This window comes from Podarcis liolepis (assembly GCF_965112155.1).
Source record: "Podarcis liolepis genome assembly, chromosome: 3".
In the NCBI taxonomy this organism is placed as follows: Eukaryota; Metazoa; Chordata; class Lepidosauria; order Squamata; family Lacertidae; genus Podarcis; species Podarcis liolepis.
In genome coordinates, this window is record NC_139557.1 from 122,414,827 (window position 1) to 122,431,045 (window position 16,219).

Sequence of the window (16,219 nt, forward strand, 5' to 3'; positions counted from 1 at the left end):
TAGGAGACATGCGCAGTAAAGCACAGATGAATTTTGACAAGTACTTCTTTTTAATGGGAGACATCCAACTAACTCATTCTGTTAGTGGAAGGACTTCCACTTGCGAACCTAAACTCTTTTTGGTGCACACCCTGCAACCTTCCCAACCCTTTTCTGAGGGGTCAGGGGAACCCACACTTAGGGGAGCATAAGAGGCAGGAAGGGACACGGGTGGCACTGTGGATTAAACCACAGAGCCTAGGACTTGCCGGTCAGAAGGTCGGCAGTTCGGATCCCCACGACGGGGTGAGCTCCCGTTGCTCGGTCCCTGCTCCTGCTAACCTAGCAGTTCGAAAGCACGTCAAAGTGCAAGTAGATCAATAGGTCCCGCTCCAGCGGGAAGGTAAACGGCATTTCTGTGCGCTGCTCTGGTTCGCTTAGTCATGCTGGCCACATGACCCGGAAGCTGTACGCCGGCTCCTTCGGCCAATAAAGCTAGATGAGCGCCGCAACCCCAGAGTCGTCCGCGACTGGACCTAATGGTCAGGGGTCCCTTTACCCTTTAAGAGGCAGGAAAAGCGCTACCGCAGAAGTGGAAATCTTTGAACTGACAGGAGCAAGTTAGTTGGATGCTGCCCAAAGAAATCGGCAAACCGATACAGAAATGTGGCCAAATGAGAAACCCGAAAGAAATCGAAATGGACCAATATGTTCATCTTTGGGTTTCTCAATTTTTCCAGTCTCAAGTTTGGTTCCCTGCCTCCCCCTTGCCTCTTAGCACCCCACTAGGTGATTCCACTGCCCACTTTGGGAACCTTTGGTTTAAAGCGAACATTCAAGTTTTCACCGCATGTGGGGTTTTTTATGCATTTATGTGCACGTTACTTGGCTGGAGAACTGCACCGAAAAATTCGGGAAAGTGAGGATTTCAAAGAATGGATGCGTTTCAGTTCACATATTGTTTGGGAAAGCGCAAAGCAGGGAGGTCTGCCTTGAAATAATAATAATAACAACAACAACAACAACAACAATTTTTATTTATACCCTGCCCTCCCCAGCCAGAGCCAGGTTCAGGGCAGCTAACACCAGTAAAATTACAATAGAAACATAATAGGGGGGCAAACAAAACAAAAAACCCCCAAAACCCAATTTAAAATACAGATTAAAATACAATTTAAAAAGCAGCCTCGTTTTATTAGTAGCCCATAAATCAAAACCATAAGGGGAGGGAAGACATAAGGGTCAGACTGGAACAGGCCAGGCGGAACAGCTCTGTCTTGCAGGCCCTGCAGAAAGATGTCAAGTCCCTCAGGGCCCTAGTCTCTTGTGACAGAGAGTTTCAACAAGTCGGGGCCAGTACTGAAAAGGCCCTGGCCCTAGCTGAGACCAATCAAACCACCTTGCAACTTGGGACCTCCAGAGTGTTGTCATTTGTGGACCTTAAGGTCCTCCGTGGGGCATACCAGGAGAAGCGGTCCCAGGTAAGTGGGCCCTAGGCCGCAAGCTGAACCAAATTTCTACCCCATCATGATTCTGTGGCGAGGCAAAGAAGCAGAGAGAGACTGTCCTAAAAGCATTCAAGGAACTTCAAGGTTTATCAGAGATGGGAATGCAGCCAGAGTCTAGCACCAGAGTCTACCCACAATGACATTCTGGCATCTCGTCAAGCTGGCTGGAAGGTTCTCTTTATCTTGGTTTTTCTTGCTTCCTCTTTGGTCACTTGTTTGGTACTCAGAACCTCTTGTTCACCGTAGCGTCCCATGCAAGGTGCTTATGTGTGGTGGTGTGGTGAAGGAATCGTTTGGTGGTGTTTTTTGGGGGGCTGTTTTTCAGACTGAGGAGCAAGCAGACACTGACCTGCACTAAAGCAAAGGAAGTCCTGCAAACCTCAGTCCCCAAATGCCAACCCAAGAAAATGACAACTGGTTCAGTGAATTGTCAGGAAGCCTGGGAAATATCCAAAAACGCTTGTGTATGAAAGAGGCAAAGGTATTTTTCATGCGCAGCAAACATGCTTAGCTCTCATACACATGGGAGGCCTAGATAAATAGCAACCTTTCTAATATCTACAACCATGAGGTCTGGAAACTTGCCTTTTAAATATTAAATACTACTGCATTTTAAAAAGCAAGCAAAAATGCAAAGTTCTGCTCAATGCCACACACATGCAAATGCCCATATTGAAATGTAAATGGAGTGCAATTAAGATGATCCAAAGGTTCAAAAGATTTTTCCTGCTCTGAAACAATCTTGTCATCTAAAAGCGCCCTTTGTATTTTCTTTTTTTCAGGACATACCACAAAACCTAGCAATTCAGTGAGTGCAAAAGTACAAGCCTGGCTCAGTCAGTGCAGAAGAGAAAGTTTCTACGCTTCTGCGGTTAATAGTTCACTCAGCAGAGGCCTCTCTAGAGAGCAGAAGAAAGGAACCTTCCAAAGGATGGAGGGGATCCACTTTCAAAGAATCAGCTGGTACGTGAGCTACCTTTGTAGACGGGGAGGGAAAATGCAGCAGCTTGTTAGAACTAGGAGCGACGGAAGCACTACGGAGAGGCACTTTGCTCCGGCACTGAGTAACGAGATCCTGCTGGGCCAGTCACGGAGGAAGGTTTACAAGGTTAATATGCCCAACACTGCTGAAATCAGCAGTCCTGGATAACCCTTGACGCAGCTGCCTCCTTCGCAGCCTCAGGATGCTCTGCTGTTAACCTCTTTCCCCAGGTTCATTTCATTCCTTGTTGGTGGAGGGGACGTTAGTGGCAGAGATAATTTGAGGTGTCATTTAGGGAAGGGCCATAGCTCAGTGGGCGAGCATTTGCGCTGCGTGAAGACGCTCCCAGCAGCTCCAGTCCCTGCCTGGAAGCCTGGAGAGTTGTTGGCAGTCAGTGCAAACGATACTAAGCTAGATGACTAAATTGTTGTTGTTTAGTCCTTTAGTTGTGTCCGACTCTTCGTGGCCCCCTGGACCAGAGCACACCAGGCCCTCCTGTCTTCCACTGCCTCCCACAGTTTGGTCAAACTCATGCTGGTAGCTTCGAGAACACTATCCAACCATCTCGTCCTCCGTCGTCCCCTTCTCCTTGTGACCTCCATCTTTCCCAACATCAAGGTCTTCTCCAGGGAGTCTTCTCTTCTCATGAGGTGGCCAAAGTCTTGGAGCCTCAGCCTCAGGATCTGTCCTTCCAGTCAGCACTCAGGGCTGATTTCCTTCAGAATGGAGAGGTTTGATCTTCTTGCAGTCCATGGGACTCTCAAGAGTCTCCTCCAACACCATAATTCAAAAGTATCCATTCTTTGGCGATCAGCCTTCTTTATGGTCCAGCTCTCACTTCCATACATCATTACTGGGAAAACCATAGCTTTAACTATACGGACCTTTGTTGGCAAGGTGACGTCTCTGCTTTTTAAGATGCTGTCTAGGTTTGTCATTGCTTTTCTCCCAAGAAGCAGGCGTCTTTTAATTTTGTGACTGCTGTCACCATCTGCATTGATCATGGAGCCCAAGAAAGTAAAATCTCTCACTGCCTCCATTTCTTCCCCTTCTATTTGCCAGGAGGTGATGGGCCCAGTGGCCATAATCTTAGTTAGATTATTAAATATGGAAGTGCAATAAGACATGAGCCATCAGTTGGTATTTCCAGAAGGCTGAGGAAGACCTTGTTAGGATATAGTTCCGTTCCACCTTAAAAGAGTACAGGCATGACTGTGTGTCACATGCCTGTTTACTTTCAGCACAGATCTGCTGGGAACTTCCGTTTGTATAGAGCTTTTGCATTGCTGTTTTGCCTGGAGACTAAGGAAAGCAGACATTTTTTTCCCTTTGTTCCTGCTGCTGAATAAAATGCTGTAATATACTGCTTACACATGGCTCCCTCCGCCTCTTCTGCTGTGAGATTTACACACTCTGCTGACAGAGCGTGCACAGGTCTCTAAACGTATCTGAGGCTCATGTCACTGATTGATGCTGTTCCAAGGGAGACGGTGATTGTCCGGCTGCCGGCCGGTGGCTGGAGCCAGCTGGGGGCCTGCATGATGCCCCCGTCTCTCCGGCAGTATCCCAATAGACCTGACATTTGTGTTTTTGTATATTTGGTTGGAAGCCGCCCAGAGCGGTGGGGAAACCCAGTCTGATGGGCGGGGTATCAAAAAATAAATGATTGTTATTGTTCTCACTGCCTTCCTACACCCACAAAATGTCAGAAATGTTTCCTGCAGAGCTACAACTGCAAGGTTCTTCTCTTCCAGCATCAAGCCTGGCAAGGCAGCCACCTCACCTTTCAAGCGTGACTGAAAGTTGCTTCACTCTGCAAGCACTTAAGCCTTCAGCTCACGGGCTGCCAACCAGTTCCCGACAGAAGCCAACTGGCTTGTCACATCGCTCATCTTGCAAAAGCTACGTTATGTGAACAGGCTGTTGTGTTATGTGCAGATAGTTGACCAACCAAACCCAAAGGAGTGCTCACTGCTGGTTCCTCATCATCCTGGGTGACAAGTTGGGAGCCTCAGGGTTCTACCCTGGGCCCGTTGTTGTTCAACATATTTATAAGCAACTTGGATGTAGGAATTGAGGGAACACTCGTCAAATTTGCAGATGAACCAAACTGCAGAAGACAGAATCGGGATTAAACATGACCTTAACAGATCAGACAACTGGGACCAAACTAACAAACTGAAATTCAATGGGGATAAATGCAAGGATAAATGCACTTAGGCAGGAATGGCCAGCTGCGCAAATGTAATATGTAAATTTGAAAAGGATCTAGGGGTCTTAGGAGACCACAAGCGGCCTAGGACCCTTGTACCTACAGGACTGCCTCTCCTGGTATGCCCCGTGGAGGACCTTAAGGTCCATAAATAGCAACACCCTAGAGGTCCCGGGCCCTAAGGAAGTCAGATTAGCCTCAACCAGAGCCAGGGCCTTTTCAACACTGGCTCCAGCCTGGTGGAACGCTCTGTCTCATGAGACCAGGGCCCTGCAGGATCTGATTTCTTTCTGCAGGGCCTGTAAGACAGAGTTGTTCCACCTGGCCTTTCACTTGGAATCAACTTGATCCCATTCCCCTCTTTTCTTTCCTTTCTCCTTCTGTGATGGAACTCCTATTTGGGGACTTCCCTGGCTTTTCTGGCCCATGTAGGACCAGTCTGGATAGTTAGCCTTGGTGAAGATTTGACGTTTCCCCCCACCACCCCCAACAGTTTTTGATCTGGGCTTCCACTCAAACGAGGCTGCATTTGAAGTAGTATTATAATCTTGTTTTTAAGTTGTATTTTAATCAATTGTTTTTATACCTGATGTTAGCTGCCCTGAGCCCGGTCTTGGCCAGGGAGGGTGGGGTATATATAAAATTAAATAAATAAATAAATAAATAAATAAATAATAAACACAATTTGATGAAGCAGCAAAAAAGCTGATGCTATTCAAGGCTGCATCAACAGAGGCACAGTGTCAAGACTAAGGAATTGGAGGCTGCAACAACTTCTGAACAGAAGTCGCTGGAAACCACAGGAGATGAGAGGAGAATGCTCTCGTGCTCAAATCCTGCTTGTAGGTTTCCATTTGCAGCCTCCGGCTAGCCACTGGGCAAACAGGATCCTGGATTAGTAATAATAATAATTTATATGCCACTCTGGGCAGCTTCCAACGAATTAAAACAGCAAACGCAGTAAAACATCAAGCATTAAAAACTTCCCCACACAGGGCTGCCTTCTTCTAAAGATCCAATACTAATTTATTATTTAGACAGCATGGTGGCCTGATCCAGCAGCCCCCTTCTTATGTCCATTACTTGTTAGGATTGCAATGCAATCCACAGGTGCAATTGCTGAAACTCAGGAACCAACCTACAGAGAGAAAGTCATTTCCACTCAATGTCCGCATACAAAAAAGCTCCTCACCTGAACTCCCGTCAGATCCTGCAGCTCCTTCAGAGCCGAGTCAAAATCTTTCACAAGGATGGTGGCCATGCCCATCTCCTGAGCGGGCTTCAAGTTTGCGCCAGTGTCATCCAGAAAAATAACCTGGCGCGAGGAAGAAGCAAAAGCCAGAGTCAGCTGAAAGGAAAGGAGGAACGCACCTATCCTGTTCTGCCACTATTAGATCTAGTGGGCCTCTGACTACCTCGTGGCTGCAAGGAATGCCTTGTGTATACAGTGGTACCTCGCGAGACGAAAAACTTGCAAGACGAAAGAGTTTTTCGTTTTTTGAGTTGCTTCGCAAGACGAATTTCCCTATGGGCTTGCTTCGCAAGACAAGAAACGAAAACGTCTTGCAAGTTTGTTTCCTTTTTCTTAAAACGGTTAATACCCAGGGTGCATTGCTTGAAGAGGTGCAGTTGCGACTTGACTTCGAGGAGCAACTCATAGCACGCGGTGTGGTAGCCTTTTTTGAGGTTTTTGAAGACTCTGGTGATTTTGAAGACTTTGGGAAACCGTCCTTCGCAAGACGAAAAATTCGCAAGACGAAAAAACTCGCAGAACGAATTAATTTCGTCTTGCGAGGCACCACTGTATACACCACAATTTTTTAAAAAAACTTATTCTGCACCCAGCCAGTCCTAATTCTGCAGCAAGGAAAACAGCACTGTCCTGATTTGCCTAGGGAACTGGCATAATCTGAAGGGGCTAGGAGTCATGACACCACCCTCTGCCCCCAAAACCTTCAAGGGATTTGATCCATCCATCCCTCTGACCTTCTAGATCAGCCAGCCCCAAGCATAACCCCATAGCCACTGGGGAAGACTACAATCTGCAGCAGAATGCTGGTGGACAAGCTAGGAAAGAGCCTAGAGATCCATTATCTGCAATCCTGGGCTTCACACTTTTAACACTGTGGTCTGGCAAGATTGAATCAAAAGAGCAGCCAAGTGGGGGCAGTTAACCCTTTCTCCGCCACAATTTCCCGGACAGGTCACAGTCTCTTTCTCTCTCTCCTTTGGAGGACTGGCTGATGACATGTAAGAACAGCTCCCTAAGAACGGGTGCCTGAGTTTGATTCATGCCCCCTGCTTCCATTCCTGTCCCTTCTCCCTTGTGTGTTGTGCTCCCCACCCCCTTTAGATTGGCAGCTTGTGGGCAGGGACTGTTTCAACTGATCGCATGTAGGCTTCTCAGGGAGCCTTTTTTGTCAGTATCTCAGCTCACAGTCAGAGGTAACTGGCCTCCCTCGGGAAACCGAGTGAGATACTTGTTGACCTTCCCGTCTGCGTCTCCCGGCAGGCAAGGTCATAAATCGGCGATTCTCCTCGACAGACGTGAGAAGAACACACCCTCTGGACTTCTCTCCCTCCCTGCATTCCCCCAGGGAGGGGAAAGAGACAGACAGGAGTCTATTTACATGTCTTTTATTCCTGTCATTTCAGCAGTACATAGTAACGTGACTGCACCCTCCAGACTCCAGCAGAAGAGTCACCGCCCCGCCCCTGTACTTCCAGCACAGGTCAGATGACACTCTGAGCTAACATCCGGTGCTCAGTACAGAGAATGGACTGCCCCTTTTTCCCACCAGTACAGTTGCAGACATCAACATCCTGTTTTGCTTTCCAGCCACCTGCAGCTGGCTTTTGCATTGCTGCTTTTATCAAACATTTTTAACTGAAGAGTTGAATACAAACATGCCAAGTATGAGTGTGTGTCTGTGTGTCTCTGTGTGCACGTGTGTGTGTGTGTGTGTGAGAGAGAGAGAGAGAGAGAGAGCGCCAAACAAACATACACACTGCATTTTGCTCTGTTTGGACTGGGACCACAGGCCTTATCCCCTCTAATGTGGCAAAGAGTATACTGAGTGTGTGGATCAAATCAGGAAAATGGTATGGCTTTGCTCTCCCCATCGACCACCACTGGGGTCCAAATTACATGTATATACACACCGACCTACTTCTGAAACTAAATTTAAAGAGAAAGGAGAACGGATCATGGATTTTCTCCAAAGGCTTCATCCAATTTGCTCTGTGAATACTTGTTTTTCACCACAAGACCCATTCCCGCCACCATCCTGTGGCCACGTCTGACAGGTAGGTGAGGATGCTCGCTTGACATCACGACGACATCAGGTGAGCCATTTTTTGCTCGCGCAGTCAGCTGATTGTTGGCAATTGCAAAGGGGGGGGGAGAGTTGTGGGTGCTGCCAAACAGCTGATCAGTGGTGCATACAAGCCCCTTTTTGGCCCTGCCATGTCTTTACCTGCCACACAACTGGCACTGAGTGTACAGAGGAAAACAACCAAGATGATCAAGGGTCTGGAAACCAAATCTTACGGGGAAAGTTTGAGGGCGCATGGTGTGTTTAGCCTGGAGAAGAGGAGACTGAGAGGTGACAGGATGGTCCCCTTCAAATATCTGAAGGGCTGCCACGTGGAAGATGGAACAAGCTTGTTTTCTGCTGCTCCAGAGGGGAGGAGCTGAACCAATGGATTCGAACTACAGTGGTACCTCGGGTTAAGCACTTAATTCGTTCCGGAGCTCTGCTCTTAACATGAAACTGTTCTTAACCTGAAGCACCACTTTAGCTAATGGGGCCTCCTGCTGCCGCTGCACGATTTCTGTTCTCATCCTGAAGCAAAGTTCTTAACCTGAAGCACTATTTCTGGGTTAGCGGAGTCTGTAACCTGAAGCGTATGTAACCCGAGGTACCACTGTACAAGGAAGGAGATTCTGGCTAAACAGTAGGGAGAACTTTCTGACAGTGAAAGGTTCCTCACCACCACCCCTGCACCAGAGCGTAGAATCATAAAATTGTAGAGTTGAAAGTGACCCCAGGGGTCAGCTAGTCCAACTCCCTGCAGTTCAGGACTGATGTTAAACACATCTGGAGAGAGAGGGAGAGAGAGAGAGAGAGAGAGAGAGAGAGAGAGAGAGAGATCCTGAAGGGAACAACAGAAGCTTTTTGCAAGTACAGGACAGAAGAAGAAGAAGAAGAAGAAGAAGAAGAAGAAGAGGAGGAGGAGGAGGAGTTTGGATTTGATATCCCGCTTTACCTCTACCCGAAGGAGTCTCAAAGCGGCTCACAATCTCCTTTCCCTTCCTCCCCACAAAAAACAATCTGTGAGGTGAGTGGAGCTGAGAGACTTCAGAGAAGTGTGACTGGCCCAAGGTCACCCAGCAGCTGCATGTGGAGGAGCGGGGAAGCGAACCCGGTTCCCCAGATTACAAGTCTACTGCTCTTAACCACTACACCACACTGGCTCTCAGATGTGTGCCACCAACCTCTTCAGGTTTCACTTTCAGCACATCCAGCGCATACTCATAGATCTTGGGATCTGGCTTTTGCAGACCGACACGGCATGACTCAATCACCCGGTCAAAATATCTGTTCAGCAGACACAGGGCAAGGCCTGTACGGTGCCTGAAGTGGCTGTCATCAACCCAGTTGTTGGTCAGGACAGCTGTCTTGAAGCCTGGAAGGGGAGAGGCAGGAGAGTCAGAAGATGAACCAAAGCCCAGGCCACATTCTGTACCATAGTTAGGAAATACATCTTAATTCCAGGTGTGGATTCAGATAGCATAAAGAATTAAGGTGCAGGGAGAAGGGCTTGGGTGCTTTGTAAACCGCCCTGCGATCTTCGGGTGAAGGGTGGCATGGAAATTTAATAATAATAGTAATGACCCATTCAGAGGGAAAAGCTTTCATGCTGCATCTGTTTTCGGAATACTGTCATATTGCTTTTTTTTGTTGGCTCGCTGTACAGTGGACGCTCGGGTTGCAAACGTTGATTGATGTGGGATGCACGTTCGCAACTCGCAGCAGCACGTCTCTGCACGTGCGGGTTGCGATTCTGTGCTTCTGAGCATGCGCAAAGCACAATATATTTTTAAAATAAAATTTATTAAGATTTCATAGAAAAACAATAACTTCAGAATTTAAACATAAAATACAAAAGCCAATAAAGATAACAAAAATAGAAAAGATACAAAACAAAACACCTATAGAATACACAATAAAAAACAGTTTACAAGATAGAAAAAAAGAAAAAGAGAGAAAAGAAAAATAAGGAACCCCAAAAAGCCAAAAAGTAAAAAAAGATTAGTCTTTTCTTATCTTTCATTCGCTAGTTTCTTGACCTCCTCGCACCTCCCTTTTTGTATTCCAGTTCAAATATTTAGTTCAGCAAATCCTTACCCTCTATCACTTAACCTTACTCAACATCTTAACCTATATTAACAATACATTTTCCCTCATTATCAATCTATATTTACATATTCTTATTAATCTTTTTACCAACACCGCTTATTTTCCATCCAACGTCCGTTTAACATTCATAAATTTCACAGTATTTCTGTAAATATTCTTTAAACTTTTTCCAATCTTCTTCCACCAACTCCTCTCCCTGGTCTCGGATTCTGCCAGCACGATTTAGTGCTTCTGCGCATGTGCGACCGCCGAAACCCGGAAGTAACCCGTTCCGGTACTTCCGGGTTTCGGTGGTCCGTAACCTGAAAAAACGGAACCTGAAGCATCTGTAACCTGAGGTATGACTATGCCACTTTGAGAGTTTTTAAAATGTTAAGCGTTTCAGAAATGCTTTTAAACATACAAGCAATAAATCCAAAGGGCGTATAATTATATGTTGTCTCTCTGTTATTTTGTTTTGTAATTAATATACAAATTGGGAAATTTGTGGAAGGGAATTTGGGTCGACCTTAGAAAAGGGTGTAAAGAATGAGTATTGTTGTTTAAATTGAGGTCTATAAGTTAAAATTGGTTAATTAAGATGAATAATAATAAGGTAAAAGTTGGGGACAAGAACTTGCTGAGCTAACTATTGGAATTGGAATACAAGAAGGGGAGGTGCGGGGAAGTCAGGGAAAGATGTTAAGAAAATAAGGATCCGAAACTATACTTGTTATTTGTGTTGTGTTTGTTTGTGTTTTTGTGTTTGTTTAAAAATTTGTGAAACTTTAATAAAAATGTGTGTGTGTGTGTGTGTGTGTGTGTGTGTATATATATATATATATATATATATATATATATATATATACACATACAAGCAATAAACAAAGGATATCAACATTGTGAATAAATAAAGGGCTCCTTCTAAGCTTATAAAAAAGCACCCCACAAAAATACCACACCAACATAGCCGTGAACCATTGGAGGCACCCAGGTTGTATAACAGCCACCCCTTGCCACACGAAGGAGCCCTTACCGTTCTCCCTGAGCCTCACAGCTGCCCGCAGGAAAGGGGCATTGAAGGAATGTTCCTCCATCAATTTCTCAACGACCTGAGCCACCGAGAACTCTTTTGGGAGGGAGGCTCCAGAGGCACCAGCAGCCTTCTTACAGTCTTCTTCAAAGTCGGCCATCATCTGAAACACAGGAATACAGGAGGCTGCTTTATGACAAGTCAGACCATTGGGTCCCACTACCTCAGTGTTGATGTATGGAAGTGAGAGTTGGACCATAAAGAAGGCTGATCACTGAAGAATGGATGCTTTTGAATTCTGGTGCTGGAGGAGACTCTTGAGAGTCCCATGGACTGCAAGAAGATCAAACCTCTCCATTCTGAAGGAAATCAGCCCTGAGTGCTCCCTGGAAGGACAGATCCTGAAGCTGAGGCTCCAAGACTTTAGCCACCTCATGAGAAGAGAAGACTCCCTGGAAAAGACCCTGATCTTGGGGAAGATGGAGGGCGCAAGGAGAAGGGGACGACAGAGGACGAGATGGCTGGACAGTGTTCTCGAAGCTACCAGCATGAGTTTGACCCAACTGTGGGAGGCAGTGGAAGACAGGAGTGCCTGGCGTGCTCTGGTCCAGGGGGTCACGAAGAGTCGGACACGACTAAACGACCAAACAACAACACCTCAGTGTTGTCTGAATGGATGGAGAGCAGCTCTCCAGGGTTTCCAGGCTTTATAGGTTCCCTACCCAGGGACGGAACTGTCCTGCTGTCTAGAGATCCCAACGATGGAACTCCCCATGACATGCTCTGCCCCAAGCCAAGACCCCCCCCCAGCCCCTCAGTCTTACCTGAGTGAGTGCCATCTGGCCCGTCATCACTTTGGAGAAGTGTCCATCAGTGCCTCCTTGCAAGGCAGCATTTTGGAAGAAATCACTAGAAGATGAAAGCACACGCACACATACAAAATTAGACCACAGTAAGACTGGCAAATGAATCTCTGCTCCACTGTAAATTAATAATATGATGATGATGATGAATTTACTATTTCGGTCACAGACCAGTTCCAGCCCACATACAATATCAAGGAATCATAAAACACAACAGGGATACATCTGAATTTGCAAACTAGGTATAACAGCGACAATACAGATATAGCAACAGTTAATAAATATATAAATTAAAATTTAATCGCTAACATATAACCTAAAATTATCATTTAAGGCCTTAATCATTATGATAGCACAGCTTGTTAATAAATAAATAATAAATAAATAAATAAATAATAATAATAATTTTTTATTTATACCCCACCCATCTGGCTGAGTTTCCCCAGCCACTCTGGGCAGCTTCCAATCGAGTGTTAAAAACAATACAGCATTAAATATTAAAAGCTTCCCAAAACAGGGCTGCCTTCAGATGTCTTTTAAAGATAAGATAGCTGCTTATTTCCTTCACATCTGAAGGGAGGGCATTCCACAGGGTGGGTGCCACCACCGATAAGGCCCTCTGCTTGGTTCCCTGTAACCTCACTTCTCACAATGAGGGAACCGCCAGAAGGCCCTCGGCGCTGGACCTCAGTGTCCAGGCAGAACGATGGGGGTGGAGACGCTCCTTCAGGTTCCTTAAGTTTTATTAATTTTAATAATATTAATATTCCACCTTTCATCTGAATTACAGAGCGGCTTACAATATACAGTGGTACCTCAGGTTAAGTACTTTATTCGTTCCGAAGGTCTGTTCTTAACCTGAAACTGTTCTTAACCTGAAACACCACTTTAGCTAATGGGGCCTCCCGTTGCCACCGCACCGCCGGAGCACGATTTCTGTTCTCACCCTGAAGCAAAGTTCTTAACCCGAGGTACTATTTCTGGGTTAGTGGAGTCTGTAACCTGAAGCGTCTGTAACCTGAAGCGTATGTCACCCGAGGTACCACTGTAACATATATATATATGAAACAAACACACCCTGAAGACCATGTAGGCTTCTCACTTTATACCAAGGGTCGGTAAACTCAGGCCTTCTGTGGCCCCCACGTTCTCTCTGAGTGGCCCTTGCGACTCTCCAGACCACGCCCCCTTTAGCAGGCTTGCACCAGGCTGGAATGTGTCCTGGAACTCTTGATAATGTCTTTGGCTTGCCTGGATGGAAGGAGGAGGGGGCTTCCGTGCATGTCTATAGAAAGCAGCCTCCGTTCCGTGAGTCTCTTCGTCTTGCGGTTTTTTCGTCTTGCGAAGCAAGCCCATTAGCGGCTTAGCGGATTAGCGCTATTAGCGGATTAGCGGATCAGCTGATAAGCAGTTTAGCGGCTTAGCGGATCAGCTGATAAGCGGCTTAGCAGCTCAGCTGATAAGCGGCTTAGCGGCTTAGCAGATCAGCTGTTAAGTGGCTTAGCGGATCAGCTGTTAAGCGGCTTAGCGGCTTAGGATCAGCTGATAAGCGGCTTAGCGGCTTGGGGAAAAGGGGGGGGGGAGGAAAAAAACCCCGCAGGAACTCGCAAGGCATTTTCGTCTTGCGAAGCAAGCCCATAGGAAATTCGTTTTGCGAAGCACCTCCAAAACGGAAAACCCTTTCGTCTAGCGGGTTTTCCGTCTTGCGAGGCATTCATCTTGCGGGGCACCACTGTACATGCCTGGGAAGCCCAACCAAGCCAAGTTTCCCAGAAGCAAAAGAACATGGACCAGACCAGTGACTCATCTGGCCCAGCAGGCTTATCTAACTTTTCTCTATCCATCTTCCCCATTCTATAATTTTGAAAACTTGCACCATGCCCCCTGTTGCTGTCCTTTTCTTGAAACTGAAAAGCCCCAACGTTGCCTAACTTCACGGGGAGCCACTCCACCCCCTTGGTCATTCTAGCTGCATTCTAGGAAGGCCTTTGGTGGGCCTTGCAGGGTTCAAAGGAAGGGGGCACACAGGCAAAGAGGCTTCACAAGCAGGGGAGGGAGTCCTGTGGACAAAAGAGAGTCAACTAGAGCTCAAGGACAAACTCTTATTCAATTGCATCAATGGAAATGCCAGCCAGCACCGCAGGTTTAAGTTTGAACTCGAAAGCTATAAAAGTGATGGCTTCACCAATCCGATTGCATTCAAAACTGTTGCAACCAGCCCTGGGACCTTAGGGTGAAGGGCGGGTTGTTAATTAAAGCAATAATAATCTTTCCAGGCATACCCTTGTAGTACTAAGATGTCAAGAAGGGAAACGGACCAAACCTCAGGTTCTTTCATCTGCCTCCTTTTCAATCAGATAATCTCCAGCCTTCGTAATTAAGGCAGTATCCGTATCTCTTTGTTCTGGGGAACTGCTCAAGGGTGTATCCTGACTAAGTGAGTTTTAGCCTTTCCAGCTGAAATGTACGCAATACCTTGGAAGCCGGTGCTTGGTGTTTTAATCTCTTTGATGGTCTTTCATTATTCCGCGGTGGAACAGGCGATAGGGAGGAAGATTAAGACCCAGTTGCTGGTGGCATCTGTCTATCTCAGGAGACAATGGAGTGTGCCTCTGGGGGTGAAACCAAAAGGCTGTGTTGTTAGTGACCGCCGGACCCCCAAGCCTGGGAAGTGTACATGACGCGGCAGCTAAAAAAGCCAAAGTCTCTTCTGGGCTGCATCAATAGGAGTATAGCATCTAGATCAAGGGAAGTAATAGTGCCACTGTATTCTGCTCTGGTCAGACCTCACCTGGAGTACTGTGTCCAGTTCTGGGCACCACAATTCAAGAAGGACACTGACAAACTGGAACGTGTCCAGAGGAGGGCAACCAAAATGGTCAAAGGACTGGAAACGATGCCTTATGAGGAACGGCTAAGGGAGCTGGGCATGTTTAGCCTGGAGAAGAGGAGGTTAAGGGGTGATATGATAGCCATGTTCAAATATATAAAAGGATGTCACCTAGAGGAGGGAGAAAGGTTGTTTTCTGCTGCTCCAGAGAAGCGGACACGGAGCAATGGATCCAAACTACAAGAAAGAAGATTCCACCTAAACATTCGGAAGAACTTCCTGACAGTAAGAGCTGTTTGACAGTGGAATTTGCTGCCAAGGAGTGTGGTGGAGTCTCCTCCTTTGGAGGTCTTTAAGCAGAGGCTTGACAACCATATGTCAGGAGTGCTCTGATGGTGTTTCCTGCTTGGCAGGGGGTTGGACTCGATGGCCCTTGTGGTCTCTTCCAACTCTATGATTCTATGAGGTCCCGGGCTGCCCAGATGACAAGCCCCCCATCTTGGCCTTGCCGATGTGGCCCCAAGGAAACCAGGGCAAGATGTTTGGCAGCAGGGAAGGAGAGTCCACCATCTCACACTGGGAGCCTGTTCCACTGTGTATAAATATTATGAAATGGATGGATGATAACAGAACCCTGTCCCAGGCCATGATGGCTACATACTCCACCAGTGTATTGGAGGGAATATGGCTCTGAATGCATTGCTGAGAATCACAGGTGTTGAAGGAGAAGAAGAAGAAGAAGAAGAAGAAGAAGAAGAAGAAGAAGAAGAAGAAGAAGAGGAGGAGTAGTTTGGATTTGATATCCCACTTTCTCACTACCCGAAGGAGTCTCAAAGCGGCTAACATTCTCCTTTTCGTTCCTGCCCCACAACAAACACTCTGTGAGGTGAGTGGGGCTGAGAGACTTCAGAGAAGTGTGACTGGCCCAAGGTCACCCAGCAGCTGCATGTGGAGGAGCGGGGAAGCGAACCCGGTTCACCAGATTACGAGACTACCGCTCTTAACCAATACAACACTCTGGCTCCACACTGAAAGGGCTCTTGGACTCATGTTCTGCTTTCAGGCTTCCCACTGGGACATCTGGTTGGTCATGAGATGGGACACTGGCCTGCTCCTACGGGGCTCATCTTACATCATGGGCAACCAGAGAGTTAATAATAATAATAATAATGATGATGATGATGATGATGATGCCTGGAAACGATGCCTTATGAGGAACGGCTAAGGGAGCTGGGCATGTTTAGCCTGGAGAAGAGGAGGTTAAGGGGTGATATGATAGCCATGGAGGTCTTTAAGCAGAGGCTTGACAACCATATGTCAGGAGTGCTCTGATGGTGTTTCCTGCTTGGCAGGGGGTTGGACTCGATGGCCCTTGTGGTCTCTTCCAACTCTATGATTCTATGATTCTAT

At 46.8% G+C, this 16,219-nt stretch overlaps 2 protein-coding genes across 3 annotated transcripts in view; one reads left to right on the forward strand and one right to left on the reverse strand.

The window, feature by feature from the left end:
* Positions 1–16,219, forward strand: part of FBXO16 (F-box protein 16) — an 810,609-nt gene that overhangs the window by 169,620 nt on the left and 624,770 nt on the right. The gene's annotated exons all lie outside the window — the stretch shown is intronic.
* EPHX2 (epoxide hydrolase 2) overlaps positions 1–16,219 on the reverse strand; it is a 96,077-nt gene that overhangs the window by 63,136 nt on the left and 16,722 nt on the right. The window contains exons 2-5 of the mRNA XM_083494481.1: positions 11,941–12,025; positions 11,120–11,279; positions 9,180–9,370; positions 5,874–5,996 (exon numbers count right to left, since the gene is read on the reverse strand). Coding sequence (XP_083350607.1) covers positions 5,874–5,996; positions 9,180–9,370; positions 11,120–11,279; positions 11,941–12,025 — 559 coding nt within the window. The remainder of the gene's footprint in view (positions 1–5,873; positions 5,997–9,179; positions 9,371–11,119; positions 11,280–11,940; positions 12,026–16,219) is intronic.